This window comes from Cololabis saira, chromosome 19 (genome assembly GCF_033807715.1).
Source record: "Cololabis saira isolate AMF1-May2022 chromosome 19, fColSai1.1, whole genome shotgun sequence".
NCBI lineage: Eukaryota > Metazoa > Chordata > Actinopteri > Beloniformes > Belonidae > Cololabis > Cololabis saira.
The window spans coordinates 3,455,269-3,467,157 of NC_084605.1; the positions used below are offsets into that span (position 1 = coordinate 3,455,269).

An 11,889-nucleotide genomic window follows, 5' to 3' on the forward strand; every position below is an offset into this window, starting at 1 on the left:
TGTCTTTGGTATCATTTTAAAGGGGGACTTTTAAGCATTCATTCAAGCTAAGATGTGAATCTTTCTGACCAACATAGAGGTCACTGCAGCTCTTTAAACTATAAACAACACACATCTTTACACAATTTCCGCCTAAATGATATACTATCTTTTATCCCTGTGTCACCTAGGAACAACAGAGACACAAAATACAAAAACTGGAATACTCACAGGACCATAAGGATTCAGGAAATGTATAATATACCCATACTATATTGTTGTTACCGGTCACTGTGAGCCTTAAACTAGAGGAGCATCATTGGGCTCCTATGAAACTATAACAGCCACTATCTATCCATCCATCCATCCATCCATCCATCCAATAGAACAACTTTCCGGGTCTGTAATCATAGAGATCAAAGTTCATTTGAAGTCAATTGTTTCCAACGTCTCAAAAGAGCAGAAGTGAAACGGCTTCTAGTCATAATCATCTAAATATTTAATCTGTAACTAAATAAAAGAAGGAGGTCGGGCTGTACTCTTGCATTTCACATGACGCACATGAATTAAACAACTGAGAACAAACGAAAACGGGGTCAGCTATCCGTCAATAAAAGATGTAAAAGTAGAGGAAATTTAGAGAAATGTGCGAATCACAAGATTCCACCTTAATAATAAAAATACATGTTAATGCAGAAGGAACTTTAACAGTTATCGTAGCCTTCTGACACAAATGGGAATACACTAAAATAATAAATATATAAAAAATGCATATATATATATATATCAGGTTTTTATCAACCATTAATATATATATGCAGAAAGAAAGAAAGAAATAAAATATAATAAATAAAAATAATAAAGAATATTTCAAAACTATTATACATACATATATAAATAAAATAAATGTATATGATATATTCAAACATATATTGTATATATTATATAGGCATATATATATATATATATATATATATATATATATATATATATATATATATATATATATATATATATATATATATATAAATATATATATATATATATATATATATATATATATATATATATATATATATATATATGCCTCAGGTTTTTACCAACATGGTATTAACCATTAATATATATGCAGACAAAAATAAATAAATAAAAACAAATTAAACAAATTAAAATAATAAAAGATATATAAAAAAATATATATTTATAAATAAAATAAATATATATGGTATATATTATATATTAAAAAGGCATAAAGCAAAAGCAATACATAAATAAGTAAATAAAAGAATATAAATTAGAAATAAAAAAATTAAAAAAAGAATACATATATATAAATAAAATAAATATATGATATATTAAAATATAGCTATATATTATATATTAAAAATGCATATATATGCCTCAGGTTTTTACCGACATGGTATTAACCATTAATATTTATGCAGACAAAAAAAAGGAAACATCTCACTCTTCTAAAACAAGCCTGAATATTTTAATATGGAGAGATGTTTCTAAATGAGTCAGGAAGGAAATAATACGTTCGTCTGGGGGGAGATTTCTTTTCTTCGTCAGAGAAATGAAATCCCTCGTTAGATGATTGATGAGTCATTCTCATTTTTATTCTTTATTTCATTCATTAAAAGAAAAACAAAACAGTTCAATATAATTACAACAAATCTCTTTCCTTGAATGAAATGGAACAGAAAGAAGATTAAGCTTATTTTATCTGTCCCTTTTTCCTAAGAAATCACATTTCAATTAATGTAATAATAAAAAACAAACAAAAACCAATTACGCAATTTAAAAAAAACACTTTCCAATAAACGTAATAAAAAAAACAAAATAACAAAAAAAAAAACTAGAACAAATTTATAAAATAACACAAAATAGCTGTCGTCAAACACAGATAGTCGTATTCTTGGTGCTAAAAAGAGAGAGAGAAAAAATAAAACCCACCTGACTTAACAATTATCATGATATTTCTTCTTCAAACTGGCTTTTATTATTCTTTTAAATGTAATGTTTGATTTGCATTCTTTGGCTTCTGTATCCAGATTGTTCCATAAACTGATTCCTTTTACAGAAACACAACGTTGCATTAATTTTGACCTGAATACATTTTTTTTCTCAGTTCCTTTTAAGTGATACTTATTTTCTCTTTTTTCCCATTTTTTCTGTATTTTTCTGTATTTTCTGTCATCATCCCATCCAGGCGCTGTTTTCCTCGGACAGTTATTTGAGATCACTCGGGATATTTGTCCATCTATGACGAGTTAATCGATTACAAATGCTGGAAATCCAACACGTTGGGAGTGTTTTTCAGGAACCAGCTGGATCAGGGCTGGTCCCGGGAACTGGACTCGTAAAGAACTCCACCCAGTCCCCTAGTCCGTCAGGGGCCGCGGCCCGGAGACGGGATGACGGGGGAGACGGGAATGCTAGCTAATAGCCCTCAGGGGTCGTTACAGGGGCGTCGCGCTGCTTCGAGAGAAACCATCACAACGACTCGGTTTCATTCCTGTGAAACCTTTTTATTTCATTGCTCTGGTTTTCCCACGTCGTTTCAGGGTGGGGACATTTTAGACCCCGTTTACACATAGCCGGGTATTTACAAAAACGGATATTTCCCCCTCTACGTTTTGAAAAATTCCATCGTTTACACGAGATCGTTTTCAAAATCTCTTCGTTTACACGAATCCGCATAAAAACGCTGTTAACGTCATGCCAGCCAATCAGAATCCTGGAAAAAACATCAACAAATGACACGTGTAACTTCCAGTTAAGGCTGATTTATGGTTCCGCGTTACACCAACGCAGAGCTACGGTGTAGGGTACGCGGCGACGCACACCGTACGGCGTAGCTCTGCGTCGATTTAACGCGGGACCAAAATTCAGGCTTTACTTCCAAGACGGAACGAGAGTCTTTCGTTTGGAGTGACAGAGAAGTGGAGTTACTTTTAAGTGTGACTTTAGAATATAAAACAGGTAAAATACAAGAAAATATTGACGGTTACAAACTAATTGTAAACACAGGTGTCACACATGACGCTGGTGACGTTTCTGTTGCATAATGTGACGTTCTGAAGCCTAAATGTCCGTTTTCCTCTGTTTAGACGCAAACAGAGTTTTTGAAAATCTCCACTTTGGCCGGAGTTTTCAGAAATTATGGTTTTTGGTGACTTTGAGCTCCGTTTTCGTGTAAACGAACGGCCAAAACGCATGAAAACGCCTCCGTTTTGCTCCATGTAAACGGGGCCCAAGACTAGTTCAGTTTGATGAGGCATTGTGACACCGTGGCTGACGTGAAACTCCAGCTTCCTACCCCCTGCAGGGGCCACACCTTTGAACTGGTCTCAACACAGACTTGAACCACAGTACTACCATATGACAAAGTTCCTGATTGACTGATATGTTAATACCAACTCATTTAGCCACAGACTTGAATCTCGAGAACACCCTATGGGGTAATTTACAACTTAGGTGACAGTCATGCCAAATGCCCGATAACGGCATTTGGCCACAGATCACATCCGACTGTAAATTGTTTTTGTCTCTCACTTGGCTTGTTTATTCCTGCCTTTTGTGCTTTGAACTTACTGTATAAAAGTCATGATTTCAACCACTCTGGGTCAGCACACCAACCCAGACCTGATCTATGTAGGTCTGCTCACCGCCGACTTACTGAATAAAACTCACTACACCACAGCGGACTTCTGAACTGGTTTTGATAATATTCTTCAACAAGCTCAAGACTGAGACCAGGACCAACCAAATCAAGATCAAGTCCAAGACCAAGACTAGTTCAGCTCAAGATCGAGATCAGAGAGTATCAAGACCAAGACAAGACCAAGATACTCCCAAGACTAGTCCAGCTCAAGACTGAGACCAAGACCAAGTCAAGACCAAGACAGACCAAGACTAGTTCAGTTCAAGATGGAAACCAAAAAGAAACCTAGTTATATTTTAGACTTGCAGTCAAGAACCACCTGAACCAAGACAAAGACACTCCCAAGACCAGAGAGTATCAAGACCAAGACCAAGTCAAGACCGAGTCAAGACCAAGACCAAGTCAAGACCGAGTCAAGTTCAGCTCTAGACTGAGACCAAGACAGATCAAATTTGCATCTGAAATTCCATCCTTCCCGCCCAATGAGTAGCAAAAACAGTGAGATTTTTTAGTGCGTCCGAAACATTAGTACGTACTCAATAGTATGTACTATCCATACTCATTCTGGAGAAATTTATTAGTATGGATTGATGGACACTAGCTGAGCAGAAACTTCCCACAATTATTGTTATCGTTTTATGGCATAACATTAAGTTAAGTTAAGGGGCAAGGAAACACAACTACCGTATCTAATCAATTTAAGGGGCGATACTTTCGTCTGTTAGTGAAATACTATTACTGTTCAAAGGCAAGCACAACGCTGCTGTGACAGGAGTAACATGGAGTAACCATGGTAACAACTCCCCTTCCCAACGGCAGGACTTGCCGCGTGGCTCTGAGTAGTTAGTCCCAATTAATGCCAAAGATCCTCTATACAGAAGATAGCGCATTACCGTTACTGCCAATGGTATGGAATGGTTTACACTTCCGGTCTCCTAAGTGGGCGTGGTCGCCCCTCTGACCTCACTTCCGGTCTCCTAAGTGGGCGTGGTCGCCCCTCTGACCTCACTTCCGGTCTCCTAAGTGGGCGTGGCCGCCCCTCTCCCCACATCGTTTTGGAACATAAAACACTAGATACAGTACAACTTTCTTCCAAAAAGACTTAAATAATAAAAATAACAGTATTTTTAAGCAAAGAAGCAAGTTTTATTTTAGTTTTAAACTTCATTTTATCGGATGAGAGCCAAATCTGGCGAGAGTGTGTTGCTCAGACAGAGACAGGTCTCAAACAAAGTTCATTTTCTCCTAATCTGTCGGTCTGAAAATTGCCATTTTGGTGTCAGAATGTTCAGAAGGTTTGTGGCTTTTGAAAAATGGGTCCCATATTTACTTAGGTTACTATGGGGCGAAGGAATTGGTAATAATCTGTGCTCACGTTCACTTTTCCCATAGGACTCAATAGACTCAGGACCTACTTCCTGTCTCCTAAAGGGGCGGGGCAGTCACGTGACACAGATACAGGAAACCGAACCGTAGTGGGCTGTAGAGTTTATTGAACGTCTCTGTTAATGCACACTACTGATATTTACTCAAAAGTGTGCTTATTGAGTATATACTGTTTAGTGTGGCATTTCGGACGCACTGCAAGTCAAGACCTGGACTAGTTCAGTTCCAGACCAAACAGAAACCTAGTAATGTCCTGATCCTGTGTGATTGTAGAACATCATCCTGGTTCAGCTAGTTTCCATATGAGCTTGTCAATAACACAGAGAAGTGGATGATGATGTTGAACTCACTAGAAATGTTTCCATCAATCAGCTGAGATCAGATATGTGTGGCGACTGCACTATTTCTAGAAATCAAAAAAGCTGCAGAGAAATAAGTAAAGATCTATATTCTTGCAGATTAATTTTGTGTATGTCTGAGCCGTGCTAGCGTTCAGCAGTGGAGGATTCTGACCCGGTTCTGCTGCTCCCGCATGCCGGACATTCCAGCAGCAGCAGCGTGGGCCGGCTGCCCGCGTGCCTTTATGCAAGCGGCAGATGTTTGATCCTGCAGGGACCTGAAGGGAGGCCCAGGACGAGGGCGGATCTCTCCCAGATCTCTCCCAGATCTCTCCCAGATCCATCTCACTCTCTTTAGTTACAGCGCAGGGATAAATACACGAAAACATTCTTCATACTGACTTCTCTCTGCAGGATCAAGTACGTTTTGATTCATAACAACTTAAAAATGGAACAATCTTGATTTACAGAAGCCAAAGAATGAAATAAGTATAACTTAAAAGGAACAGAGATCTTAAAAAAACACTAAATTCAGGACGAAATATATGGAACGTTGTGTTTCTGTAAAAGGTTTCAGTTTATGGAACAATCTGGATACAGAAGCCAAAGAATGCAAATCAAACATTACATTTAAAAGAAAAATAAAAGCCAGTTTGATGAAGAAATATTATGATAATTGTTAAGTTAGGTGGGTTTCCCTTTTTTTGTCTCTCTCTCTTTTTAGCACCATTGTTATATTTTTTATCTTTGAATCAAAAAAGAATACGACTATCTGTGTTTGACGACAGCTATTTGGTGTTATTTTATAACTTTGTTGTAGTTTTGGTTTAGTTTTTTGTTTATTTGTGTTTTAAAATTAAGTTTATTGGAAAGTGTTTTTTTTTAAATTGCGTAATTTGTTTTGTTTTTTCATTATTACATTAATTGAAATTTGATTTCAAAATTTTGTGAATAAAATTGAAATCTTGAGAAAAAAGGCGAAATTTCGACTTTATTCACAAAATTTCGACTTTATTTTTGAAATTGTATTTCAACATTTGAATCTCGACATTTCGACTTTTTTATCGAAGTTCACAATAAAAAAAAATCTTCCCGTCTCAAACATTTTTTCACCTGCATGGCCCTGATACACAAACTAAAAAGAAATTAGACGAGAATAAAAATTTATTTTTTTTTTTCTTTTGGTTTATCACAGTTAGCTCAGGCATGTGAACATTCACAATTTTTCTGACACTGGAAATGCATGCTGGGAGGTCTTAGCTATCCATGGAGACCAAGATTATGCATATTGTCCTTATAATTTTGACAATATTGTCGATTTAAGACAGCGTTTAGGGGCTAACCTGCAGCGTGGGCGGGGCTAACTCACCTGAGCGGGCCGGCTGATTGGTTGTCGGCAGCGACACCTGCGTGAGCGGCAGGACGTAAACGTCAGGACTGTCCTGCGACGCCGGCGACGCCAACGTGGACACGTCTGCGCTGTAGTCATCCCCGTAGACATTCTGGAACTCCTGAAACACAACAGGACATTAGCAGGTTAGCAGGTTAGCATGTTAGCAGCTTAGCAGGTTAGCAGGCTAGCAGGTTAGCAGGCCAGCGGCTTCAAATGGGCAGATTGTAAAACCGGGATCCTCAGATGCAGAGATATTAGATAACGAAAAAGCTTTTATTGAATTCACCGGAGACCGAGTGACAACCTAATGGTTATAAACAAAACTAGACACTAAACTCTCACTATAGAGAGAACAATAAACACTCCAAGAGGAGGGAAAATAACTCTAATAAAAGAAACAAATAAACACGAAACGCTCTGTATGGAGGAAAAACCGGCCTATATAAAATAATTTGGCTACAAACACAAATCACTCTTAAAGAGGAAAAAACCAAGAACTACGAATCTAAGTTAGGATATAAGTTAACAAACAAAAAAAATTACTCTTGAACGAGGAAATAAACAAAGAACTATGAATCTAATAAACAAAAGGCTATGAATCTAAGCTAGGATGTAAGTTAACAAACATAAAATAACTCTTTAACAAGGAATAAACAAAGGGCTATGAGTCTAAGCTAAGGTAGAACATTTATAAACAAAAAAAAACTCTTAATCGAGGAAAAAACCAAGAAAAATGAATCTAAGCTAGGATATAGGTTAACAAACAAAAAAAATCACTCTTTAACAAGGAAATAAACAAAGAACTATGAATCTAATAAACAAAGGGCAATGAATCTAAGCTAGGATATAAGTTATCAAACAAAAAAATCACTCTTTAATGAGGAAAACGAAGGGCTATGAAGTTTATCTTGCAGGGTGGAAGTAGGTCTGTTTAGAGTCACGTGCACTTTTGATTGCACGGTTAAATCAGTGAAGAAGCTTCCAGAATGTCCTGGTGACGTTTTAGCGCCTGCACAGTTTCGGTTGGTTCCAATAACCGTGACGTAGTCGGTTCCTGAATCTGGTCCTGCAAAGTTCCTGGGGCCGGATTCACAAAACATTCTTAAGAAAAAAAATCTTCTTAAGTGTCATTTTTTTCTTAAGTTCAGTCTTAAGAAGAAAAAAGAGAAGAAGTCGTTTTCTCCAAAAAAGTTCTTAAGTATTTTCTCAACTTTCTTCTTAAGTTTCTTCTTAAGAAAAAACTTAAGAATAAATGGTATTCTTGAAATAAATGTTCTCAAATTTGTTCTTGACTTTTTTCTTAACTTTAAGACAACCTTGTTTCAGCTGTGGTTGTTGTTGTTGTTTTTGTTGTTGTGATTTATAAATAAAGTTGAGTTGAGTTAATAACTACAGGGGGCAGTGTAACGAGAAGATAAAGTCATGCTAGCCAATCAGAATCCTGGAAAAAAACATCAACAAATGACACGAGTAACTTCCAGTTACTTCCAAGATGAACCAGAGTCTTTGGTTTGGAGTGACAGAGAAGTGGAGTTACTTTTAAGTGTGACTTTAGAATATAAAACAGGTAAAATACAAGAAAATATTGACGGTTACAAACTAATTGTAACCACAGGTGTCACTCATGACGCTGGTGACGTTTCTGTCTCATAATGTGACGTTCTGAATCCTAAATGTCCGTTTCTCTCCGTTTACAAGCAAACATGAAGACGGAGTTTTTTTACAAATCTCCACTTTGGCCGGAGTTTTCAGAAATTATGGTTTTTAGAGACTTTGAGCTTCGTTTTCGTGTAAACGAACGGCCAAAACGCATGAAAACACCACCGTTTTTGCTTCGTCTGCCAGACCTACAAATCCTTGATGGCACATTTTCATACATTTCCGGCCATAAAGATCTTCTTGTCCAAGTCCCCGACTATATTCTTCTTTTGTGAAGAATATAAGTACTAATATTATGAAGTGAATAGCTCTTTTGAGCAGTTAAGAAGACCTCCTAAGACGTCTCCAGACTCCTTCTGTTCCTGGTAAAAAGGTTTCTTGGGACTTTGAGGTCATTGTTTCAGCTGGTTTCTTCACAAAGTTCCCTTTCAAACACACCCAGGACGACAACACACCCCGGATGGGGAGAAAGAGGGAGAAACGAGGGAGAAACGAGGGAGAAAGAGGGATCTGGAGGCTCCGACGAGGCCGGATGTCGGAATAAAAACGTCCCTCAGATCAGAGCCGGGGGCTGAAAGTTCCCACCGCTGGAAGAATGTGACCCAGTTCAGACCTCTGCATCCCCCATACACACCAGCACACATGCACACACACACTCAGAGAGAGCTGCATCCCCCACACACACACCAGCACACATGCACACGCACACACACACACACACACCAGCACACATGCACACGCACACACAGAGACCTCTGCATCCCCAACACACACACCAGCACACATGCACACACACACACACACACACACCAGCACACATGCACACACACACACACAGACCTCTGCATCCCCCACACACACACCAGCACACATGCACACGCACACACAGACACACACACACACACCTCTGCATCCCCCACACACACACCAGCACACATGCACACACACACACGCACACACACACACACACAGACCTCTGCATCCCCCATACACACCAGCACACATGCACACACACACACACACACACACACACACACACACACACACACACACACACACACACACAGACCTCTGCATCCCCCACACACACACACCAGCACACATGCACACACACACACACACACACACACACACACACACACACACACACACACACACAGACCTCTGCATCCCCCACACACACACCAGCACACATGCACACACACATGCACACACACACACACAGACCTCTGCATCCCCCACACACACACCAGCACACATGCACACACACATGCACACACACACACACAGACCTCTGCATCCCCCACACACACACCAGCACACATGCACACACCAGCACACACACACACACAGACCTCTGCATCCCCCACACACACACCAGCACACACACACACACACACACACACACACCAGCACACATGCACACACACACACACACACACACCAGCACACACACACACACACACACACACACACACACACACACACACACACACACACACACACACACACACACACACACACACACACACACACACACACACACACACACACATGCACACATGCACACATGCACACACACTGCAAAAACTCAAAATCTTAAGAATATTTGTCTTATTTCTAGTTAAAATGTCTAATTTTTAGTAAAAGAAATCTCATTACACTTAAAACAAGACTCATCACTGAAAAAAAAAACTTTCACCTGTTTCAAGTAGATTTTCACTTAAAATAAGTAGAAAAATATTGTTCCACTGGCAGATTTTTCTACTTATTTCAAGTGAAAATTTACTTGAAACAGGTAAAAAATTGTCAAATAACAAGTTATTTTTCTGGTAATGACTCTTGTTTTAAGTATAATGAGATTTTTTGACTAAAAATGAGACATTTTAACTAGAAATAAGACAAATATTCCTGGTAAGATTTTGAGTTTTCGCAGTGCAGAAACCTCTGCATCACCCACACAAACACCAGCACACATGCACACGCACACACAGAGAGAGCTGCAGATAATAATAAAAAAATAAAATAAAATAAAAATACAAATACAAATAAATAAATAAATAAATAAATAAATAGATAAATAAATAAATAAATAAATAAATAAATAAATAAATAAATAAATAAATAAATAAATACAATAAAAAAAAGAGAGCTGCACCCTGTATCCTGCACACACACACTTCAGTACACACTTCAGTACACACAGTACACACACACACACACACACACACACACACACACACACACACACACACCCAACATGTGGTTTCACTCTCCGCTGTAACACACACTCAGACTTGTACACACTTTGCACTCAAAGGTACAACATATTACATCTTTACTTTATTGGTTTTCTTTCACTTTTAGAAAATTATTAAAAATACAAAAAAATACACATTTTACTCAAATTTGTTCTGTTTGAAATGAGTTAATTTGCCTCAAACGTTCCTTAATTCACGACTTAACAAAATAGAGCAAAAAAAAACAAATTAAAGAAGCTGAAACCAAATATTACTATTATATCTGGTACTATTAAATACTACTACTACTACAGTTTACTTAATTCACAACTTTACAACAACTAAGAGAGAAGAAAAAACTGAAAACAAATTAGAGAAGCTGAAACCAAATAGTATTATTAAATATTACTTCTAACCCCCCCCAGTTTGAAACTGTTAATTTCCCTCAAAAGTTCTTTAAATCAAGACGTTATAACAAAATAGAGAAAAAAAAAACAAATTCAGGACTTTATAGCAACTTAGAGAAGTAAAAAAACAGTTTATTTGTCTGTTAAAAAAACTGTTAACAAATTAGAGACTATTAATATTACTATTATATCGGGTACTATTAAATACTACTACTTCTACCCCCCCCCCCCCCCACACACACACACACAAACACACACAGACGCAAAAAAAACTTTCCTCAAATTTTTTCTGTTTGAAACTGTTAATTTGCCTAAAACGTTTCTTAAATCAAGACTTTATAACAAAATAGAGCAAAAAAAACTAGAAAAATTATAGAAGCTGAAAATATTACTATTACTAACATATTTGGAACTATTAAATACTACTACTAATAATAATAATAATAATACCCCCCCCCCCCCCTCGTTTATCTTACCTTATGTCAGTGTTTCCAGGTACAGATGACAAATCGCCTCAAGCTTTTCACTTAGTCCCCACAAGAACACAAGTCCCCACAAGTACAAACACACACACAAGTCCCCAAAAATACACACCCACAAGTGCACACACACACACACACACACCCGTATAAAGGGATGGCAGGAATCAGGATGGCAGAGAGGAAACAGTGAGATGAGAGAGGAGAGGAAACCCCAATCGCCTCAAACCGACGGCTAAAGATGGAGGGAAGGAGTGAAGAAAGGGAGGAGGGGGAGGACAGGAAGATGGAGGGAAGGAGGGGGAAGACAGGAAGAGGGAGGAGCAGTCCCGGGTCATCGG

At 38.0% G+C, this 11,889-nt stretch overlaps 1 protein-coding gene across 1 annotated transcript in view; it reads right to left on the reverse strand.

Annotated features, from left to right (window-relative positions):
* aatkb (apoptosis-associated tyrosine kinase b) overlaps positions 1 to 11,889 on the reverse strand; it is a 72,937-nt gene that overhangs the window by 22,140 nt on the left and 38,908 nt on the right. The window contains exon 3 of the mRNA XM_061708373.1: positions 6,740 to 6,881. Within this exon, the coding sequence (XP_061564357.1) occupies positions 6,740 to 6,881 (142 nt within the window). The remainder of the gene's footprint in view (positions 1 to 6,739; positions 6,882 to 11,889) is intronic.